This window comes from Phaseolus vulgaris, chromosome 10 (genome assembly GCF_051622355.1).
Source record: "Phaseolus vulgaris cultivar YP4 chromosome 10, ASM5162235v1, whole genome shotgun sequence".
NCBI classification, from domain to species: Eukaryota; Viridiplantae; Streptophyta; class Magnoliopsida; order Fabales; family Fabaceae; genus Phaseolus; species Phaseolus vulgaris.
In genome coordinates, this window is record NC_143507.1 from 6,844,993 (window position 1) to 6,864,774 (window position 19,782).

The 19,782-nt window shown below is 35.1% G+C and overlaps 1 protein-coding gene across 1 annotated transcript; it reads right to left on the reverse strand.

Annotated features, from left to right (window-relative positions):
• Positions 1 to 18,258: 18,258 nt before the first annotated feature.
• Positions 18,259 to 18,893, reverse strand: LOC137812852 (small ribosomal subunit protein eS17y). The gene has a single exon (XM_068615084.2). The coding sequence runs from the start codon at positions 18,820 to 18,822 to the stop codon at positions 18,415 to 18,417; it is 408 nt and encodes a 135-aa protein (XP_068471185.1). The 5' UTR covers positions 18,823 to 18,893; the 3' UTR covers positions 18,259 to 18,414.
• Between the last annotated feature and the right edge of the window lie 889 nt (positions 18,894 to 19,782).

The following is a 19,782-nucleotide window of genomic DNA, read 5'->3' on the forward strand; positions in this document are numbered from 1 at the left end:
AATTCTAATCAATCTCTAGTTTGCTTAATTTAAGAGGTAGAAGATAAACATTTCACGAGCAGACACTTATAGACAAGTGAGATACTGAATATGTCAGTAGACACTTATTTTGTTGATAAGATTCTATAGAATTTGATTGAGACTAGTTGATTAAGTTCAACTTTGTTTGAGAATTGAAAGAATCATCATCTTATGTTAACTGATGAAAGATTCAATGTTGAAAGAAATTCCTAATCAACCTGTTTTCTCTATCAGTTTATCCCGTCTTTTTACATTATCTGCTAAACAATCTCAACATTTTTTTCAATTTAATGTTTTTGATAACTTTTAATGATTGCAGATAAATTTTGAACATTGATTAACTGAATTCACTATTGAATTAATTGACAAACTACTTGGAGTCAACTAATTCTATCTATTATATCATCTTTTAATGTTAAACAATCTAGCATTGTGTTAGACAATCTATACTGGAATTATTTTTATTTTTTATTGTAAAGGGACATCCATCAAATTTGGCATTGTTGTCGAGAAATTCAGTTTGAATTTGGTCCTCAATTTTCCAATTCACCTACAATTTTTCTACATTTCCTTATTTATCTGCATAATTTTTAATTTTCCTTTTTTTTTATGTTTTACATTCTACTTGTATAGAGATTTTTCAATTTTTGCATTAATCACAATATTATAAAAAAATAGTCTTTAATATATACTCATTCTTTAGGAACGTCTAATAGGTTATGATATGTTTATACAAATGTGTGTTTATCTAGAGCATGACTAGAACAAATCCAGGTGAATTACATTTATTTGATCCATAAATTAAATGTGCATACCATAGGCTAGCTAGACAACTTAGTATACTTAATCTTTTTATTGATAGACAATATAGCTATAGAGCATATAATTGTTTTTCATCACCTATTTCTACTTATTATGGAATAGAAACTGATATTATGGCTAAAAGAAAATTGAGAGAACTTATTGCACTAGATGTTTCCATTCAAACCTTATGTATTCAATATCCTGATTCAAATGTGCAATGTGAATTAAAATTTGGTTTAATACATTTATTGCCTAAGTTTCATGGTCTTGCAAGTGAAAACATACATAAGCACCTCAAGGAATTTCATATCGTATGCACCACTATGAGACTTTCTAGAATCCTAAAAGAACACATTAAGATGAAGGAATTTCCCTTCTCTTTGCATGACACAACAAAAGACTAGTTCTACTAACTTACACTAGGATCCGTCACTGGGAAAATTTGAAAAGAACACTCTTGGAAAAAAAAAACTCCCTACGTCTAGAGTGACTGGGATTCGGAAGAAGATATGTGGGATAAGGAAATTGGATAGGTGAAACCTATATAAGTATTAGGAAAGATTCAAGAGACTCTGTACAAGTTGCTCATACCACCAAATTCTTGAGAAATTGCCAATCTAGTACTTTTATGAAGGACTAACAATAATGGATAGGTAAATGATAGAAACTACTAGTGGAAGAACTTTATTGTATAAGATTCCAGCTACAACTAGACAATTAATTCAGAACATGGCTTCAAAAATAGTTCAACATTAGAAGTAACTTTGCAATAGTAACTAAAGGGGTCCATGAGATGGGGACTATGTGTGTTGATCACTCAAAGTTGGAAACGAAGCTAAATTATATAGTGTCTATGGTAAAGCAACTAGTCATGTCTCAAACAATTGCTAAGGTATGTGGTATTTGTACTTTTAATAATCATTATAGCTTAATGAAGGAGTAGTACTTAGTGCCCTCAAGCATAGCCTACCAACATTAACAATAATAGTATAATGTCCACTGGATTTCATTTTAACAGTAGATTGTCTAATTGATGTGACTTGATTTTAGAATTGCATATGGTATAGGTTTCACTTTGTTTATGATTTTTGAATTAAGTAGAATATGGTGATGAGCTCAAAGAAGATTGTCATTGGACACGAACTTAACCAAGTGGTTAAGTAAGTGTAAAGGTTATCTTCTAAAGAGCAAAAGAGAAAACACAATATAAGGTGAAGATGATGATGATTGCGGAATTAAAGAGCATAAGATAGAAATGACCAAATGTGAAAAGAGTGTTGAAGATGGGTGTTGCCCCTTCAAGATTGTGTTTGATGAAGACTTCTATGTACATTTCATTTGTATTTTGCTTTGCTTTAAGTATGTCTTAGGTAGTGCTTAGAGGTTGTCTAAGAGTGGGCTTTTTGCTGAGTAACTCACCTCATAACCACTGGCCATGTGATAAGAACAAGCATAAGTTTTCTTAAACTGTTTTTCACATGTTTTACAAAAAACACGTTTACTGCATAAAAATAAATCTGTTCTTTTCTAAATAAACAGATTCATTTTTTACACTGATGCCTTGGCTAAGTCTTGTGAAAATTATATTTTATGCATCATGTATTTTGACTAAGTCTTCTACCTTTCAAAACGACTGTGTTTAAATAGTTAAGCTTTTCTGTTTTCGTTTTGAAAAAAATAAATCAGTTCATCTGTAAATGAATAGATTCTTTTTGTCTCTGGTGCCATGTCAAGCTTAAACGTTTTTTCAGTTTTATCTTTGCACCAGAATGGTTGACTAAGTCTCCTCACTTAACAAATTCTCTAACTGCTTTTGAAAATAAATCTGTTCATTTTATTTTCAATCTGTTCATTTTATAACAGCTTTAACTGTTTTTCAAAATTTTGTTATAAGTTGGTTTTCTATAAAATGAAAACTTGTTTATGAGTTTATGGAGTTCAGTTCATACATTTGCAAAAACAAGTTTTACAGCAGAGAATCAAAAGTTTACAATGGATTAGCATTTGTTCTTCAAAGATTTCAAAAATCACAAAGTGCTTGTTCTTGTTTTGGTTCCAAAAGCTTGGTGTGAGGTGCTGCTACTGTTCTAGCAATCTTGTCTACTGGTTTAAGGCAGATCTTTGTATCCTCAATCAGGTGTAGTCGTTTCACTTCTCATTTCTTGTAATAGTTTGGTTGAACACTCTTCTTGATAGGTTTTCTTGGAGAGTGTGTGAGCTGAAATAGGTTTTTTCAGCAAGAGTACCTAAGTTCTTGTAGGTTTCAAGAACAGTGGGAATTGTACTTGGTTGTACAGTGTTTTAGTGATTTCCACCTGGTTTTGGTGAAGACTGGATGTAGCTCAGTTGAGTGAACCAGTATAACTACTTGTGTTCATTCTCTCTCACTCTCTGCAATTTCGTTTCTGCATAATTGATAAAACAGCAAAGAAATAAATCTGTTCAATTGAAAATAAATCTGTTCTTTCTGGTCACTGTGCATACTGTTCTTAACTTCTGAAAAAGTTGTTTGAATCTGATAAGAACATATAAAATCTGCTAAAAGCCACTGGAACAGATTGACTGTGATAGGTTGCTCAAGAAATTGTCAAAGCTATTAATTGAACCTTAAACAATTGCTTAAAGTTTGGAGCTTGCTGTTCTGTGATTCATTGTTCTTAATTTCTGGAAAATTGTCTAGTTTCAATAAGAACACTGATAATCTGTTAAAGACTAATAAAACAGGTTGTGTGTGATAGATTGTCCCACTAATTGTCAAGCCCTTAACTGAACCTAAATCACACGAATTGGAATTAAGGTTTGCTGTTTTTGTGTTTCACTGTTTTTCAATCTGATATCTGTGTGTGTGCATCTGGAAAATCTATCTGCATAATCTTGTGATTAACCTTGCTGTATTAAAAGCTTTTCAAACAAAAACAGTGCTGAAATAAATCTGTTTATTTTCACATAAATCGATTTATTTTCTGTAAAACTGTGTTAAACACTGTTTCTGCGAGAAAGTTTTAAAAGGTCAATTCACCCCCCTCTTGAACTTTGGCACTATTAAACCCAACAATTGGTATCAGAGCTAGGACTTGTATTTTAATCAAGTTTGTTTGTAATAATGTCTGAGTTTAATGTGTTTTTTGCTGAGGGTTCTGCTGTTAATAGACCACCTATGTTCAATGGAATGAATTATGCATTTTGGAAAGTTAGAATGAGAATTTTCATGGAATCCATTGATGCATTAATTTGGGAAGCTGTGGTCAATGGACCTTATGTGCCAATGCAGGTTGTCAAGGATGAAGAAAAGTTAAAGCCAAGATCAGAATGGAATGAGACCGAAAGGAGGAAGGCTCAACATGATCTTGTGGCCAAGAACATCATAACCTCTACATTGACAATGGATGAGTTATTCAGGATATCTCAATGTAAGTCAGCTAAGGAGATGTGGGAAGTCTTAGAAGTGACTCATGAGGGTACTGAAGATGTGAAAAGGTCAAGGAAACATGCGCTCATCCAAGAATATGAACTGTTCAGAATGCAACCCGAGGAGAGCATTGCTGATGTGCAGAAAAGATTCACCCATATTGTGACTCACCTCACTGGCTTGGGAAAAGAATTTGACAGAGAGGAACTCAACATAAAGATATTGAAGTGCCTCGACAGAAGCTGGCAACCAAAGGTGGCAGCTATCTCTAAAAGCTGTGATCTGTCAAAGTTGGAAACTGCTGCACTGTTTGGAAAGCTGATGGAGCATGAGCTAGAGCTTAAAAAACTTAAAGAGCAGGAAACAACAGAGAGAAAACCCAAAGGTCTTGCACTGAAAGCAACTGAACTGAATGAGATCAAGGAAGAAAAAGAAGATGCTGAAGATGATGATACAATCAGCCTTCTTACAAAAAGATTCAGCAAATTCCTGAGGAAGAAAAGCAAAAATAGGAACCAGCAGAAAAGAAGGTATCCTAAACCCAATGATTCAAATTCCTCTAAATATACTTGCTTTGGATGTGGCAAAACAGGGCATATCAAAACAGATTGTCCAGACAATCAACCAAGGGACAAATCTGCCAGCAAGAAATTTGAAAGGAACAAGGGAAGAAGAGCCTACATCTCATGGGAGGAAAATGAAGCATCCTCAACCAACAGTTCTTCAACAGAAGATGAGGAGAACAATTTGTGCTTCATGATGAAGGATGAGGAGTCAAGCTCTGATTCAGTAAGTAATTTTTCTGCTGATTCTGATAACTATGATTATTTGCTTGCTGCCTTCAAGGAAACACATGATGAAGCCAATAGGCTAGTTGTAATATGCAATAAGCTGCAAAAGGTAAATAATGTGCTTGCACCTAAAGTAAAAACACTTGAGGAAGAATTGCATAAAGCCAAAACAGATTTGGTAAGCCTTGAACTAACTTGCTTGCATGCCTCTATTAAATCCTGTGAAAACTGCAAAAAATTGGAAAAACAAGTGGAGTATTTGCTGAAAACCCTTTCCAATTTCACCAAGGGAAGAGAAAACCTTGAGTCTCTCCTTGGATCACAGAATGCTGTTTTCAATAAGAATGGACTTGGTTATACCCCTGGAAATGTAACCAATGTCAAAAAGCTTTCAAGTTTTTTTGTTCCAGCAAAATCAGTTTTTTCAGCTTTTAACAGTGGCAAAAAGGAATCTCATGTAACATGTTTTTACTGCATGAAATCTGGTCATACATCTAGGTCTTGCATTGCTAGAAAGCATCTTGTTCCTAAGAACTTAGCAAAATGGCTACCAAAGAGAAGGCTTTAATCTGTGTTGGACCCTATACTGAAAAGGGTACCATTTGTATCATTTTTATTCTGTTTTGCAGATTGGCAGCAAGAAAAATCAGTGGTACTTGGACAGTGGCTGTTCCAAGCATATGACTGAAGATCTTACAAAGTTTACCAGCTTGAAGCTCAAAGCAGAAGGACATGTAACCTATGGTGATAATAACCGAGGGAGGATTTTGGGTAGAGGAACTGTTGGAACAGGGAACTCAACAACCATTGAGAACATGCTGTATGTAGAAGGACTCAAGCATAGTCTTCTCAGCGTAAGTCAGCTTTGTGACAAAGGATACAAAGTGAATTTTGAGTCAACTGGCTGCACAATCTCAAGTAATTCATCTAGTAAGGTATTGTTTACTGGTAAGAGAGTGAATAACATTTATCGGTTGAATATCATGGAAACTAACTCTTCAAATGAGTGCTTGCTGTCCAGAAGTGATGAGTGTTGGTTGTGGCACAGGAGGTTACCTCACATACACACAAATCACTTGAATAAATTGAAATCTAAAGATTTAGTTTCTGGTTTGCCTAACATTAAATTTCAGAACAACAGGCTTTGTGATGCTTGTGTGAAAGGTAAACAAATCAAATCCTCTTTCAAGTTAAAGGATATTGTCTCTACAAAAAATCCATTGGATGTGTTACATATGGACTTATTTGGTCCATCTAGAGTTGCTAGCTTGGCTGGAAATTTGTATGCTTTAGTTGTTGTGGATGATTACTCTAGATTTACATGGACTTTATTTCTTGCACATAAACATGATGCTTACACTGCCTTTAAGAAATTAGCAAAAATTCTGCAAAATGAAAATGGTTGCTGCATTAAATCAATTCAAAGTGATCATGGGGGAGAGTTTCAAAATGCTAAGTTTGAGAGGTTCTGTGAGAAGCATGGGATAGCTCATACCTTTTCAACCCCTAGGACACCCCAACAAAATGGTGTAGTTGAAAGGAAAAATAGATCACTAGAGGAACTAGCTAGAACTATGTTAAATGAATCTAAGCTACCTAAGTATTTTTGGGCTGATGTTGTTTATAATGCAGGTTATGTCTTAAATAGGACCTTAATAAGACCAATTCTTAAGAAAACCCCATATGAATTGTATAAGGGCAGAAAACCTAGTGTAAGCCACCTTAGAGTATTTGGGTGTAAATGCTTTGTATTTAATAATGGCAAAGAAAATCTTGGTAAGTTTGATGCTAAATCTGATGAAGGTGTGCACATTGGTTATGCTTTGAATGGTCATGCATATAGAGTCTTCAATAAAAGGTTGCTTATAGTAGAAGAATCAATGCATGTTGTTTTTTATGAAACTGATCATAGCATATCTAAAACTGCTGCTGATGACCCTGTCAGTAATGAATTTAAATCTGTTTTAAATCAAAATGAATCGATTCATTTTGATACTGCTGATACACATGCTATACAAGAATCTACTACAGTTGCAGGTTTGCCAAAAGAGTGGAAAACCCCAAGAGACTTAACCCTTGATAATGTCATTGGGAACATTGAGAAAGGAGTGTCAACTAGAAAATCCTTGAACAATTTCTGTGAAGCAATGGCCTTTGTATCTCAAGTTAAACCCAAGAATTTGAATGAAGCTCTCAAGGATAGCAACTGGATTTTAGCCATGCAAGAGGAACTGAATCAATTTGCTCTTAATGAGGTCTGGACTCTTGTTCCTAGAATACCTGAGATGAATGTAATTGGAACAAAATGGGTATTTAGAAACAAGATGGATGAGCATGGAGTGATCACCAGAAACAAGGTTAGGCTTGTAGCTAAAGGGTACAATCAAGAAGAAGGAATAGACTATGATGAGACATATGCACCAGTGGCTCGGTTAGAAGCTGTTAGACTGTTGCTTGCCTTCTCCTGCATCAAAGGGTTCAAGCTATTTCAAATGGATGTGAAAAGTGCCTTTCTAAATGGCTATATAAATGAAGAGGTATTTGTTTCACAACCACCAGGTTTTGAAGACCATCAACATCCAGAATATGTGTTCAAACTCCAAAAGGCTCTCTATGGACTCAAGCAAGCTCCTAGGCAATGGTATGAGAGGCTAAGTGATTTTCTCACCTCACAAGGCTATGACAGAGGCACATCAGATAAGACCTTGTTCATTAAGAAGAAAGGAGATGACTCAATTCTAGTACAAGTATATGTGGATGATATCATTTTTGGATCAAACAATGGAGAATTGTGTGAAGCTTTCGTGAAAGTCATGAAGAGTGAGTTTGAAATGTCAATGATGGGTGAGTTGAACTATTTTCTAGGCTTGCAGGTCAAACAACTCAAGGATGGCATTTTCTTAAGTCAAGCGAAGTATTGCAAGGATCTGCTGAAGAAATTTGAAATGGACAAGTGTAAACCAATCAGCACACCCTTCTCAACAAGCTGTCATTTGGATCATGATGAAGTTGGAATTTCTGTTGATGAAACCAAATACAGAGGACTCATAGGATCACTACTGTATCTCACTGCCAGCAGGCCAGATATAATGTTTGCAGTGTGCATGTGTGCAAGGTTTCAATCTGCTCCTAAAGAATCACACTACAATGCTGTCAAAAAGATTTTGAAGTATTTGCAAGGAACTAAAGAAGTTGGCTTGTGGTATCCAGGTAATATTTCATTAAGCTTAACTGGTTATTCTGATTCAGATTTTGCAAGTTGCAAAATTGACAGGAAGAGTACAAGTGGAACCTGTCATCTGCTTGGATCAAGCTTGATCTCATGGCAATGCAAAAAGCAGGCTTGTGTAGCTCTTTCCACTGTTGAAGCAGAATACATTGCAACAGGGAGTTGTTGTGCTCAAACTATATGGCTAAGACAACAATTGAATGATTTTAGTATCTTACTTAACCATATACCTCTGCTGTGTGATAATACAAGTGCAATCAACTTAACCAAAAATCCTCTCATGCATTCAAGAACCAAACACATTGAAATTAGGCATCATTTTCTAAGGGAACACATATCTAATGGAACATGTGATATTAAATTCATTGGTACTAATTTACAACTTGCTGATTTGTTCACAAAACCATTAGCCAAAGATAGGTTTAATTTTCTGCTTAATGAATTGGGTATTATAAATATCAATTGTGCCTAGCAGTGAAAAATTAAATTTGTTTATTCGTAATTGAATGTGTTTATTTTCTGCACTGATATGCATTGATGACTAGGAAAGAGAAATTTTGATCTTTGACTGCTTGACTGACCTAGTGGGCATTAACCTCTGTACCTTTGACGGTTTTGGTCATGGTTATGTAACCGATTTGATGGTTTGGGTGCTCAATAAAGGCATGAGTATATGCATCGTGACCCTAAATATTTGTTGCACATTTTCAAAGATTCTCTGCACAAATTCAGAGCATAAAATCTTCATGCATATCCACTCATAACTGCCATATCAAGCCATTCATTTCTATATAAATCTGTGTGAATACTTGCTACCCACATTGGCTATTCGTTTTCTGTTCTCACCATTTGAAACCAAGAAAATAATTCAGGTTCAACCATGGCTTCTTCTTCCAAGAAACAGAAAAATAAGGGGAAGCAAACCACCTTTCAAGGTGTGTTAGAAGGATGGTTCGCTGGAAATGAAGAAGGCATCAATGCCTACATTCATGAGACAAGCAAGAAGCAGATCAACATACCCAAAGTGTTGGATTTCAACTGGCTGAAATCTTAAAAACTGGTAGAAACAAGGGTTGTGTTGAAGCACCAGAAACTGAAAAAGATGCTGGAATTAACGGGTAATGTTTATCCTGACTTGGTTAAGGTGTTTTATACTAACCTCACATTGGATGGGAAGAATGTTGTCTCTTATGTGAAAGGAATTAAGATGAAGATCACAAGTGAGGTGTGGAACTCTGTGGCTGGAATAAAATATGCTGGATTGAAAGTAGGAAAGGGAAATACCAGTGGAATTTCAGAATTCAACAAGCTGCAATATTATAAGAGTTGCATGAGGAATCCTACAGAGAGTATAAACAGGTTCCATGCAGGGCATTTGAACCTCACTCCACGCCTAGTTGCATACATCATAGCATGGCAACTGATTCCTAGAGGAACAAACCATGCTGTCTTACATGAAGAGGATCTCATTCTCCTATATTGCATCATGAACCAGATTAAGGTAAACTGGGTGTTCATTGTCAATGAACACATGCTCAAGTCAAAAAGGTTGGCCGATTACCGTTTTCCCTATGCTGTTCTTGTTTCCAAATTAATTGATTACTTTGGTGTTGATGTTACAAATGAGAGAAACGACCCTATTAAAGCTGTAAGTGAGATTGATAATTCAACTCTCACCAAAATGGGTTTTCACAAAATTGAGGACAAGTGGGTGGTTCTCAAGGAGAAGGACCCTCAAGCAGAACATGAGGATGAGGATGAAGCTGTTCCTATGGATGATGACTCACCTGCTACCCAATCTGTACATGAGGAAGTTGCTGCAAATGTCATAGTTGCCTATCAAGCTCCAGAATACCGAGGAGAACCAATGTCTATGTTTGAGAGGCAAGTGTTGTATCGTCTTGATGTAATGTCAGCAGAACAAAGGGCATACTTTGAGAATACTCATGCAAGGTTTCAACACCTTGATGATCAGATTGAAGGAGTTCAGGCACAGCTTGCAGAGCTTTACTACAAGGATCAGTAGTCTTCTATTTTTAATGCTGTTTTTATCATTTTTCAAATGTCTGTAATGCTGAACAATATGGTTTTATTTTTCTGGACTATTATGGTTATGGTTTCTGTTTCATATTTGCTTTCCCTATGCTTATATGCTGTTTGATGAATCCAAAGGGGGAGAAAAATAGCTGCTGAAAACTGAAACAGGGAGTTAATTCTGCACCTTAAAACCATGTCTTATGCTATGCAATACTGCTGTTTTTTTTTCTGGTTTAAAATCTGGTGCAGTGCAGGTGCTTAAAGCAACAAAGCTATGAGGTTAGCTATGGGGATTTGTCTCCATCAAACAGGGGGAGATTGTTGAAGATGGGTGCTGCCCCTTCAAGATTGTGTTTGATGAAGACTTCTATGTATATTTCATTTGTATTTTGCTTTGCTTTAAGTGTGTCTTAGGTAGTGCTTAGAGGTTGTCTAAGAGTGGGCTTTTTGCTGAGTAACTCACCTCATAACCACTGGCCATGTGATAAGAACAAGCATAAGTTTTCTTAAACTGTTTTTCACATGTTTTACAAAAAACACGTTTACTGCATAAAAATAAATCTGTTCTTTTCTAAATAAACAGATTCATTTTTTACACTGATGCCTTGGCTAAGTCTTGTGAAAATTATATTTTGTGCATCATGTATTTTGACTAAGTCTTCTACCTTTCAAAACGACTGTGTTTAAATAGTTAAGCTTTTCTGTTTTCGTTTTGAAAAAAAATAAATCAGTTCATCTGTAAATGAATAGATTCTTTTTGTCTCTGGTGCCATGTCAAGCTTAAACGTTTTTTCAGTTTTATCTTTGCACCAGAATGGTTGACTAAGTCTCCTCACTTAACAAATTCTCTAACTGCTTTTGAAAATAAATCTGTTCATTTTATTTTCAATCTGTTCATTTTATAACAGCTTTAACTGTTTTTCAAAAATTTTTTATAAGTTGGTTTTCTATAAAATGAAAACTTGTTTCTGAGTTTATGGAGTTCAGTTCATACATTTGCAAAAACAAGTTTTACAGCAGAGAATCAAAAGTTTACCAAGGATTAGCATTTGTTCTTCAAAGATTTCAAAAATCACAAAGTGCTTGTTCTTGTTTTGGTTCCAAAAGCTTGGTGTGAGGTGCTGCTACTGTTCTAGCAATCTTGTCTACTGGTTTAAGGCAGATCTTTGTATCCTCAATCAGGTGTAGTCGTTTCACTTCTCATTTCTTGTAATAGTTTGGTTGAACACTCTTCTTGATAGGTTTTCTTGGAGAGTGTGTGAGCTGAAATAGGTTTTTTCAGCAAGAGTACCTAAGTTCTTGTAGGTTTCAAGAACAGTGGGAATTGTACTTGGTTGTACAGTGTTTTAGTGATTTCCACCTGATTTTGGTGAAGACTAGATGTAGCTCAGTTGAGTGAACCAGTATAACTGCTTGTGTTCATTCTCTCTCACTTTCTGCAATTTCGTTTCTGCATAATTGATAAAACAGCAAAGAAATAAATCTGTTCAATTGAAAATAAATCTGTTCTTTCTGGTTACTGTGCATACTGTTCTTAATTTCTGAAAAAGTTGTTTGAATCTGATAAGAACATATAAAATCTGCTAAAAGCCACTGGAATAGATTGACTGTGATAGGTTGCTCAAGAAATTGTCAAAGCTAGTAATTGAACCTTAAACAATTGCTTAAAGTTGAAGCTTGCTGTTCTGTGATTCATTGTTCTTAATTTCTGGAAAACTATCTGGTTTCAATAAGAACACTGATAATCTGTTAAAGACTAATAAAACTGGTTGTGTGTGATAGATTGTCCCACTAATTGTCAAGCCCTTAACTGAACCTAAATCACACGAATTGGAATTAAGGTTTGCTGTTTTTGTGTTTCACTGTTTTCAATCTGATATCTGTGTGTGTGCATCTGGAAAATCTATCTGCATAATCTTGTGATTAACCTTGCTGTATTAAAAGCTTTTCAAACAAAAACAGTGCTGAAATAAATCTGTTCATTTTCACATAAATCGATTTATTTTCTGTAAAACTGTGTTAAACACTGTTTCTGCGAGAAAGTTTTAAAAGGTCAATTCACCCCCTCTCTTGAACTTTGGCACTATTAAACCCAACAAAGAGAAATAAAGAACATGAATGGAAAGACAAGGCGTAAATGAAGGAAGGAAAAAGAGAAAGAGTGAAAGAAGCTTATGGAGGAGATGACTATGGAGGGGTCACACCACTTGGAATGGTGAATGGTTCCAAGATGGGTGGTGAAGAGCCGCCACTTGAGGTGCACTACACTTAAGATAAGACTTAAATTCTAGGAAACTCGGCTTACTAAACACTCTGACATAGTTTCTTTTCTATTCAAAATTTAATGTGTCATTTACAAGAGGGAAGGAACCCTATTTATAGATATGAGTGCCTTGGAGAGGAAGACATGAAGGGTAGGGGTGTAAATGACTACAAGCTTCTAGAAACTAGGTTAAATGTGAGCACATGGGGGAGTCTTCTAGAATCTAGGTCAAAGGTGAGCACATGGGTGAGTTTCTAGAAGCTAGGTTAAAATGAGCTTTGGCACAAGTCCAATTTACTAAGTACACCCTTTTCTAGCTTAATTTTCTAATTGAAGCTCAAAGTGAGCCCAATTTATTTACTTAACTTGTCTTGTAAGAAGACTACAAGGAAGAATAGTTGATATTTTGGTTCATGTTCGGTTCTCCTTCTGTTCAGATTTGGTGGGCCTTGTCTTGTATGTTGAGATGACTGACCTAGTTGTGAAGAATTTGTGGTGTCCTTAGCCATTTGTTTGTCGAGTTGGTTTGTATCACTAATCAACAACAATAATACAACCATGATCTGTCATCCAACAAATACAACCCAGGTTGGAGGAATCATCCTAATTTAAGTTGGGGCAATAACTTATCACAACAATAGAAATAAGCTCACGTGGCATATAAATAAAATGTTATTAAACCTCCTTAAAATATAGCCATTGCATTTACGCCAACAATTGCAACCACTGCTGTTATATCATCCAAGAATGGACTTTCTCTAGAAGACATGATGAAGTAGAAGGTTGAGCACAACATGAATTTCCATTAGAGAATGAAGATAACCATTTAGAACCTCAAAAATCATATTGGTTAAATTGCCACTAGTGTAAATTAGATGGAATCTCAAGGGACCAACAAGTTGTCTTTCCAGACAGTTATCAACCTAAAAAATATTAGTGTAATTATGTTGAGATTATGGAAGAATATGCAAGAATCACAACAAGTTGAGACTTATAGCGCTAGACGATATGGCCAAACGGTCTAGTGAGTCTAATACAACTATAGAGGAACCTGAACAAAAAAGAGTTATGTCTACTCCTCAGAGAAGTTCAACTTCTCTTTCATTCTCTAAAATAGTGAATTCCATATCATAACTCAAATTTTGCTAATAAAAATTAGAACTCTGACAATAAAGACCAACCATCTACTAGTAAAAAAGAACCGTCTATCAGTTTGGAACCCTCATCTTTTTCCATAGAGGTTTAAATTAATAAAGAGATTTTAGAAACCTTCAGGAAGGTAAAGGTAAACATTCCTCTACTGGACTATATTAAATAAATCCCAAAGTATGCCAAATATTTAAAGGATTTATACACATATAGATGTGTCTAAAAGGTAATGAGAAAGTTAACATGACCAAGAATGTATTTGCACTTATTGTGAAATGTAGGGCTAAAATTCATAAAAATGAAAAGATCCAGGAGCATTCATTATTCCTTGCATCATAGCAATAACACATTTGAACACATTATACTTGATTTAGAAGCATCTATCAATATTATGCCTTTATTTGTTTTCACTTCCTTCTTTCTTGACCCTTTGGAAACTACATGTGTTGAAATCTATTTGGTCAATAGGAACATAGTCCATCCTACAAGACTTATATATTATGTGTCCAACCTAGCATGTCACACAATAGCAATACACAAAGTTCACTTTCTCCTCTGCCCATCTCTCATTATTCCTCTTTCATCCTTATTTCTCCTGTTGCAAGATCCACTTACAATATAATTCCACATCTACTTTTGTCCTGATTTTCATATCTATTCTCCCAGGTACTAAATTGCTACCCTCCAATTAGGTATTGCCTTTCTTTATATCTCTATACGCTAGTTGTGCGAATAGATAAGTTTATGTCATTGGTATGTTATACTCAGTTATCCTAAGCCATTAGTGGATGTTTCTAAATTTTTATTTTGTTTCTCTTTATACCTTATAGTCTACGTAACAACCCTTATGACAATACTTTCTCTCACTCTAATGCATCACCAAACTCCGATAAATATATATTTTTTCAATGACCGATTATATTTTTGACATATAACTTGGATACTTTTGCCTAGTCATGTCCCTTTATATGTCATCTCTTCATAGATTTTATGTGATGTTCATGAATGTACCAATCGAAGTAGGTGAAACTCGTCTTCAAAAATTTGTGTTTTATCCATGTTCACACCCTCATCTATTGGTTACTAAACACATTTTCCCTATCAACCTTCTCATTTCTACACACAACATTATTCTTTTGATTTCATAGACTCCAAATGACAGCTATCCACATCCTTTTCCATGTCATATTTCTTCTACCATTAAGCTCAAATAGATAACATTGTTGAAAGTTTTCTATAGCTTGATTATGATGCACTTACCCCTACACATTTATCACACATGTTCCACTACCTAATAACCACGTTACAGCCAAAGAACAAATGACTAATTGTTTCCTTCATCTCTTCACACATTGCACATTGCTAATTTGTTATATGATTTAAGTTTACCCTAGTAACCACAACATTTAGCATTTCCCTCTATGTAAAAGCTTGTGTTGAAGGTAGAGCATTTACCTTCTGGAACATAATGAATAATCCTATTCATCCCCACTGTTATTGTTCTATAGCCTTAGATAAGCTAACTTTACCTTGTATAATTCATCCTTTTCCTCTATCCACACTCAAGTATCCTCATTTTCCCTTCCTAAAGAATTCCCTTATACCTTTTATGAAAAAGTTAATTCATTCAAGTTAGTTGTTGGTTTCTTGTATAAACTATCGGCGAATGATCCAAATTGTAGCATTGTCACCAAGTGATGCATGGCCACCTCGAGACTCAAATTCTGGATATTCAAAGATAACTTACTGAACCTTTCTATGAAAGTTTGAAGTGACTCACCTTTTTCTTGTCGTATATTGACGAGTGCAATGGATGTTAGATGATGTGGTCGACTGATTGTGAATTGAGTGTCAAACATGGATAAAAGTGTTATAAAGCAATCCACCAAGCAATGGGGAAGCGTGGTAAACCAATTGAGTGCCCCTCCTTTTACTGAGGTCGAGAATACTCAGCACGACACCAAGTTGTCAGATGTATAAAGACTCATTTGAGTTTCACATCTATGTGCTTGTCCAGATATGTGGTTCTATCATTTAGATCAATGTTCAGCCATTTTCAATTAGGAGGAAGTTGTGCTTCCATGATCTAATCAGAGAAGGGATATCCCTTAGGTTTTTCTTAAAAAACAAAAGTGTAGTGTCTGGAGGATTGATGAGTCTGAGTTCGAATAATGGTAGTCTTCTGATTTTGTGTATCCTCAGATTTTTTTCGGGGAGGCTTGTCTTCCACCTTCCGGATCCAACACTTGAGGCCCTGGTCCGGGTGGTGGTTTTATCACTTTTGGGTCTGGCTTTCGAGGCCCTGGTCCGAGTGCGATCCCAGCTAATTGTTGCTTCATTTGATCGTTTTGCTCCTAGAGGATTCGTATTTCCTCCTCATTCTTCTAATAGAGGGTTTGTATCTCTTCCCTATTCTTCTGGCGCATTTTTGCCATCTCTTTTTGTAAGGTTTGGAGCATAACTATTTGGTTGGCCTCTGTCATTTTCTCACTTTCCATTTGCCTTGTCAAAACCATTTGTGGCTTTTTAAGTCTATCTCGGTGTCATGGTGGGTGTATAGGGCCTAGATAGTACCTGTTACTGGCTTGAACATTTGTCCCTTGTCCTTCGGTCGCTCCTCATTCTCCTTCTTGTACTCGCTCTTTGGTACTCGATCGGGAAAAAGCCTGCAAAAGGTTCTCTGACGATCAAGTAAGTGTTATGTATAAGAGTGAGTGATATATTGATAAAAACGTACCTTACCCTTGTATAATTAGACCTATTTATATTGCTAATAGTCGACTATTTCGTTTATGAGTCGTATCTAATATGCATCTTTAATAAAATAGTATTACTTGATTTATCGTTGTTTATCAAATTTATAACATATTACCTTAATTATTACATATCTTTTTACTCTCTATTAATGTACCAATTTGTCTTGTTGGTTAGCTACCGATAACGAATGACATGACTTGCTCTCCAATACACTTTTAATTATTAAATAAATAACATCACTATATTCAATTTTGTTTATATAATTTTTGTGCAACTATTGTTACGTAAATTTATTATTATAATTTAGCATATATACAAAACTAATTTTATATTAAAAAATATTCAATTTCAATTGTGAATTATCTTTCAAATTCACATTTCAAAATTATAATTTTAATACTTTTCCTACTCTACGGTTATTAGACTGTTCAAGCCACGATCATTGATTCACTCATTGGCGATAATCAACCCCTAAAATACCTCCTTCAATCTCGACAATACTCACGGAACAATTCTATTGAGATTCTAGCTAGGCTCACAATTTATCTTCAAAATTTCACTATATGTTTTCATCAGTTTCTCACACGAAACAATCCTACAATTATTTCTCATTTTTAATTTTTGTCACCACTTTTATCATAATAAATATTTATTTTTAATAATCATTTTAAATATTTTTACTTTTCTAACGTATTTAAATATCTTGAAAAACTCCATTAATTTTTTTTCAAGATCTACAAAATTATTTATTACCATAAAAAATGAATAAATAATAATATTTTATTTTAAATTGTTTAAATACCAAAAATAATATTTATTTTATTTAAACCATTATATTTATTTTTAAACGCATAATTCCAAAACTATGATTATATTTCCTATTATCAATATTTTCAGCTTTTAACAAACTAACAATCACAAACTGAACTCTAAACAATATTTTTAAACCAAATTTTATTTATCCTTAAATAATTATTTATTTTCCTCCTCTCAAACCAATTAAAATTGATTCTCTATTCTCAATTAACTATTTCGGTTAACTTTTCTCTAATATTTTTTTCTTTCGTCCCTTTAAAACATAAAAAAAACATCAGATTCGTCCCCACAAAAACCAAATTCTCGGGATTCAAGAATCGAATTCGCAAAATGAAGAGTAAATCAATTCATTTCGGGGAAAAAAAGTAGATTTGTCCATTTGGGAGATTTTTTTTTATAAAGATATTGATGTGGATATTCCTGCGTAAAATGTATTTTCATATTAAATATTAAATACCTTGCAACTACCCTGGAATGCTTGTGCTACTTTCTGAAGTAAGAACTAAAACAAACGAATCAGATTTTGGAACTAAAATTATAGTTTATAACACGTTTTCAGCATTATTCTGGTTGAGAAATTTGTAAAAATGGACCAATATTCCATTAAGCAAGCTCTAACACAAGTGCCCAAATCCTAATCGTGTTCATGCTAGAATTTCCAATGATTCATTTGGGGTACAGAAAAAAGGTTCATGAAATTAGGTTTCATCCACAGGGTCCTCTTAAACTGAGAAAATTATTCAAATTTCCCACGAAATTACGAGAAACTTGTTGATTGGGTACTGGAGTGAGCTGATGAAGTTTTTCTTGGCCATAATTTAAGCGATCAAATGCTGGTTTTAAGAACTAAAACCTAAACCCTAAACTACGGATCAAAATCCAATTATCGAAAGCAACTAGGGTTAGGATTTACCCCCATTCCCCGCAAATTGCATGGGAATCACCACAAAGCAGCTTCCATTAATGAAAATTAACGGCAAAATTGGGAATAACAGAAGTATATAATTTGATATAATCAAAATCTAGAAATGGTTCCGATTTAAAGCAGCGACAGCAGCAACATGATAAAGGTAAAGAGCATGAATGAAAAGCAAAAGTGAAAGTGAAATTGGGAGGTTTTGTGATGACAGATGATGGATCAGTACCTCCTGGTGAAGGGGAAGTTTTGTTGGACAGGGACAGGGTCAACCTGGGTGATGCCGCTGATTTCGTTGAGTCCGAGGGAGTGGAGCATATCCATGGTTTCCTTGTCCACCTCGATGTGCTCGGTGTTGATGGCGGAGATTTCGGGAACGAAGTCCATGCGTCGCTCACGCTCCTCCTCCTGCAGCTTGAGCGAGATGCCGCGAACAGAACCCTTCTGGATCCGTTTCATGAGATGTGTGGAGAAACCTGCAATCTTGTTCCGCAGCCTCTTCGAGGGGACGATCGCCACTTCTTCTAGAAGCTTCTTGTTCGTGTGAAAATCCAGCGTCATCCTCGAATAGTAACGCTCGATCACTTGGCGTGAAGATTTCTTCACCGTCTTGGTCCTCACGCGCCCCATGCTTCTTCTTCTTCTTCTTTCTTCTTCTTCTTCTTCCTCCTCTCTGCGGCTTCTCTTCTCTTCTCTGGGAGTGTTACTACAAATTTAGGTTTACATATTTTATCCCAAACTTGGGCTTCCTAATAACTTGTTTTCTTCTTGGGTGTTTCTTCCTACACCCTGCATTTTTCATCCTGCACCCCTATACTTTTTAAAATACCAAAATTAGCCTTGTTATTTTTATTTAAAAAGACACTATTCATGGCATGGCTACGTTTGTTTTTGTTGGTTGATTGTTGGTGCTGTAGAGAGTAATTTAAGTTGCACGAAGTAAGGGTGGAGATGTAACTATTGCTTTGAAGGGTCGATTGACTTTTAGAGTTAAGAATTGAGTTTTGTTGAAGAGGGTTTGGTAGTTATGGGGTTTAGAGGCTCTTGAAAATCGGATTTCATGACTGAATTATGAACCAAGCAATTTACAAGTGCGAAAATGAAGTACAAAATGGCTAATCCGTAAGTCAAGATTATGTATTTTGAATGGAGGGTGTTCCGGAAGCATTTATGTATAATGGATTTGCAAATCTAGAAAAGAAAAAATCTTTATGAAATGGTCGTTCGTTTCGGAATGTATATTTTGACTTATGGATTGGTGAATCTGGGATACATTTTTTCACTTATAGATTGGTGGATCCATAATGCATTTTTTGACTTATGGATTGGTGTGGAATGCATTTTGCGACTTATGGATTGGTGAATCTGGGATACATTTTTTCACTTATAGATTGGTGGATCCATAATGCATTTTTTGACTTATGGATTGGTGTGGAATGCATTTTGCGACTTATGGATTGGTGAATCTGGGATACATTTTTTCACTTATAGATTGGTGGATCCATAATGCATTTTTTTACTTATGAATTGGTGGATCCATAATGCATTTTTAGACTTATGGATTGGTGTGGAATGCATTTTGTGACTTAT

Bases quoted from the DNA above. Each gene is read 5' to 3' on its own strand.
- LOC137812852 (XM_068615084.2), bottom strand. From the start codon at position 18,822: ATGGGGCGCGTGAGGACCAAGACGGTGAAGAAATCTTCACGCCAAGTG.